The sequence below is a fragment of the Condylura cristata genome, unplaced genomic scaffold, assembly GCF_000260355.1.
Source record: "Condylura cristata isolate star-nosed mole 26May11 unplaced genomic scaffold, ConCri1.0 scaffold00055, whole genome shotgun sequence".
Taxonomy (NCBI): domain Eukaryota; kingdom Metazoa; phylum Chordata; class Mammalia; order Eulipotyphla; family Talpidae; genus Condylura; species Condylura cristata.
In genome coordinates this window covers 1,254,196-1,258,268 of record NW_004567156.1, presented here as the reverse complement: position 1 = coordinate 1,258,268, position 4,073 = coordinate 1,254,196, and the positions used below count along the sequence as shown (strand labels likewise).

The 4,073-nt window shown below is 60.2% G+C and overlaps 1 protein-coding gene across 1 annotated transcript; it reads left to right on the top strand.

Moving 5' to 3' along the window:
* The first annotated feature begins 3 nt into the window (after positions 1–3).
* On the top strand, positions 4–2,242 carry ZBTB12 (zinc finger and BTB domain containing 12). Its single transcript, XM_004695149.2, has 2 exons — positions 4–45; positions 550–2,242. The coding sequence occupies exon 2, from the start codon at positions 570–572 to the stop codon at positions 1,947–1,949; it is 1,380 nt and encodes a 459-aa protein (XP_004695206.1). The 5' UTR covers positions 4–45; positions 550–569; the 3' UTR covers positions 1,950–2,242.
* The last annotated feature ends 1,831 nt before the right edge of the window (positions 2,243–4,073 follow it).

Below are 4,073 nucleotides of genomic sequence, written 5' to 3'. Positions count from 1 at the left end.
GGGGGAAATAGGGGGGGAAAAAAACAGCGCGCGGAACCGGGCCAGGTGAGAGGCGCGTGCACTCAGGGTCGTGGACCTGGGGGGGCGTGCCACGGAGATTTGAGCGGGGGGGGCGTGTACAATGCGTGCTGGTAGCGGGGTGGGGGCAGGGTAGGAGGACGTGAAAGGCGCGTGCAAACGTGCAAGGGGGGGCGGAAGAGCGAGTAAAAGGGGGTGGGCTGCAGCCCGGGCCACCCGGGAGACCAGAGCCCCAGGCCTCAGCGCCCCCTTTCTCCGACCTTCCCCCGCGGTCGCGGGCAGGCTCACCCCATCCTCGCGGGCTGTCGGGTTGGGGGTGTGTGGACGCCTCTGCCCCGCCCCCGGGAACCACGCCTCCCTCCTCTGGAGGGACAGCGCCTCCCTGAGGGCTGGGGAAACTGAGGACTGGGCTGAAGACTGGGAGACCTGATGCTGGGGGGTCGGGGCCTTGGAATAGGGGCGAAGGGCCTGGAGCCTTGGCTTAAGGAGAGGCAGAGACCTTTGTCTCTGAACGGTTTCCTTCCCAACTAGGGTTGCCCACCCCCGCCACAATGGCCTCTGGGGTGGAAGTCCTGCGCTTCCAGCTGCCTGGCCACGAGGCTGCTACGCTGCGGAACATGAACCAGCTCCGCGCCGAGGAGCGGTTCTGCGACGTGACCATCGTGGCCGACAGCCTCAAGTTCCGCGGCCACAAGGTCATCCTGGCTGCCTGCTCACCCTTCCTGCGGGACCAGTTCCTGCTGAACCCCAGTTCTGAGCTGCAGGTCTCCCTGATGCACAGTGCCCGCATCGTGGCCGACCTGCTCCTCTCCTGCTACACTGGCGCCCTGGAATTCGCTGTCAGAGACATCGTCAACTACCTTACGGCTGCCTCCTACCTGCAGATGGAGCACGTGGTGGAGAAATGCCGGAATGCGCTCAGCCAGTTCATCGAGCCCAAAATAGGCCTCAAAGAGGACGGGGTGGGTGATGCCAGCCTTGTGAGCAGTGTCAGTGCCACCAAGTCCCTCCTCCCCCCTGCCAGGACCCCAAAGCCAGCTCCCAAGCCCCCACCCCCACCTCCTCTGCCCCCTCCGCTCCTGAGGCCCGTCAAGCTGGAGTTCCCGCTGGATGAGGACCTGGAGCTGAAGGCCGAGGAAGAGGATGAGGACGAGGACGAGGACGTGTCCGACATCTGCATTGTCAAGGTGGAGTCGGCCCTGGAGGTGGCCCACCGGCTCAAACCTCCTGGAGGCCTTGGAGGGGGTCTGAGCATCGGAGGCTCTGTGGGCAGCCACCTTGGGGAGCTGGCCCAGAGCAGCGTGCCCCCTAGCACTGTCGCCCCACCACAGGGTGTAGTGAAAGCCTGCTACAGCCTGTCCGAGGACGCAGAAGGGGAGGGTCTGCTGCTGATCCCCGGAGGCCGTGCCAGCGTGGGGGCCACCTCGGGCCTGGTGGAGGCGGCAGCGGTGGCCATGGCTGCCCGGGGGGCGGGGGGCAGCCTGGGAGCTGGGGGGACCCGGGGACCCCTCCCCGGGGGCTTCTCCAGTGGCAACCCCCTAAAGAACATCAAGTGCACCAAGTGCCCGGAGGTGTTCCAGGGCGTGGAGAAGCTGGTCTTCCACATGCGGGCACAGCACTTCATCTTCATGTGCCCGCGCTGTGGCAAGCAGTTCAACCACAGCAGCAACCTCAACCGCCACATGAACGTGCACCGCGGCGTCAAGTCGCACTCCTGTGGCATCTGTGGCAAGTGCTTCACGCAGAAGTCCACGCTGCACGATCACCTCAACCTGCACTCAGGAGCACGGCCCTATCGCTGCTCTTACTGCGACGTCCGCTTCGCCCACAAGCCCGCCATTAGGCGGCACCTCAAGGAGCAGCACGGCAAGACCACGGCGGAGAACGTGCTAGAAGCCAGCGTGGCTGAGATCAACGTCCTCATCCGCTAGCAGGGCAGAGCTGGGGCCCTGGGTGGGGTGCAAGGGGGGAACTCCCTGGCCCAGGAGAATAGGGGAATGGGGGAACGGAACAGGTGGGTACGGTGGAGAAACTAAGCAGTCACCTGGAAGGAGGGGCCGAAGATTCCTTGAAGAGACCCTGCCTCTTGAAGAAAAGGACAGAGAGAGAGGGTGCTTTGAGAAGGCTAAGGAGATGGGGGGTGGGGGTTCCCCAGAGGAGGAGTTTTCTCTTTAGAAGTGCATGGATATGTGAAGGGAGGGAAAGGGTCCTGTAGAATGAGGGGGGGAAGACTGGAAAATTATTCCTGGCTGAGGCTGCCCAGGGAGAAATTCTGACATTTCTTGAGGTAGAGGGTGGGTGGGAGGGTGGGAATTGGGAGGGAATTTGGTAGGAGGCAATTTATATGCTCCTCTTAGAATAGATCCCTGGGAGAGGGAGTGGTGGGGGAGAGGATTACTGAATCCCAGACAAGGAAGGGGAAGACAGTTCTTGCATGCTGGGGGAAGGGGGCTGTGGGTACGAGACTGGCTGAAATTCTAGGGGGAACAAAGTAAGGTGTCAGGTAAGAGAACATGGGGTGAGCATCCTGGGTAGATACTGGGAAGTGGGGTACAATAGAGGAACAGTGATAGTGTTGGGGTGGGGGTAGGGCACTTAGATGAGCAGACACAAGAAGGGCTCTTGGGGTGGGGGAGGGAGAGGAGTAGAGACTTATACAGTATTTTTTAAGAAAACAAAACGTATTTTTTAGGATTTTTTCTGGAGTTTGGGGTTTTAGTTTTTCTGCTTTGTTTTCCACAAAATAAAAAAAAAAACCTTTTTTTTCTTTACATTTGATCTGGCAACTGCGTATATATGACTCTCCCACCCTAGACAGCCTCTCCCCCCACTCATAATACCAGGTGATTGCTCACATAGGTGCCATGCCTGGGGGAGCCTCCACAGAAACGGATGTGACAAGTGTGCTCCTCTGGCCGATGACTCCAGATTGTGCAACCGCAGCGCCTAGGAGACACCTCAGCACACAAGTGACTGCGGCGCAGTGGTGATAACACGTGATCCACAATTCTGGCCGAGTTTAACACCAGCGTGGGGGGTGAACACTGCCCACCGAAATCGTGAACAGAAGCCTGTGTTTAGGCATTTCGTTCTGGGGACACTTTGGCCTCACTCAAGTTAGGGTGCCAGGCTAACTACAACTCCCAGAAAGCTCTGGAATCGCTCCTAACCTAACCGAAGAGAACTACAGTTCCTAGAAGGTCTCAATTAGCTTCAGGTGCCCTATCCTAGCCACCTGCTGTGTCAAGCTGCCAGTGAAATCTGACCTCTGGCTCCCCAACTTTGACCGTAATGTAACATCCACAGGGATGGCACCCTAAATGCTGCTATCAAGGATGTGTATCTTGGTGTAATACTATTTATTCGTGTGCTCAGGGCTGGCTGAGCTATGCCCCACGCAGAGTGCCTGACTGCTTTTCACGTGTTTGGCAAAAAACAAAAAAAAAAGGGGGGGGGGGCGTTACTTATTCGAGTCCCCGGACAGCAAAGACTCGCTGGCCGCTAGAGGCACACCTGGGCCCCCAGTGCATGTGGCAGAGTAACATGTCTGGCGAAAACAGCAGCTATGCCAGTCCGTGGGACGAGAGGCAGCATCCAGAGCCTGCCAGGGTGAAGGTGTCCCCCCCCGCGCCCCCATCGCCCCCATCCTGCTCGTTAGAGAAACCAGGCCTAACCGAACCCGAGCCTGCCACCTCACTACCCAGAAGCTAGAAAGGAACCAGAGGCGGGAGAAGCACCCGCGAGCCAGGCTGCAAGATCAGCCGCGGCAAAGAACCGGGGTCTGGGATGCTCCGCTAGTTACCTAAAACCCGGTGGGGGCGGGGAATCCCCATCCTCGGTTCCCTGCTGAGCTGTGGCCGCGAAGGGCAGGCATTCTCCCCCGCGGCCCCCAGCGCAGCACAGACACCTCCGCCTCCGGGGCCGCTCTCTGGGGGAAAATGACCCGAGAGCGCGTCGTGGCTCCTTTAAGGCTCCTCCTAGCGCTCCCTCCCCCGCCCACGTGACCCGGGGCGGCCGCGCGCCGGCTCGGCCCCCAGCGCAAGCGGCGATGGCGG

What these genes read in the sequence shown, in the direction of transcription:
- ZBTB12 (XM_004695149.2), top strand. Translation starts at nt 570, where the DNA reads ATGGCCTCTGGGGTGGAAGTCCTGCGCTTCCAGCTGCCTGGCCACGAG.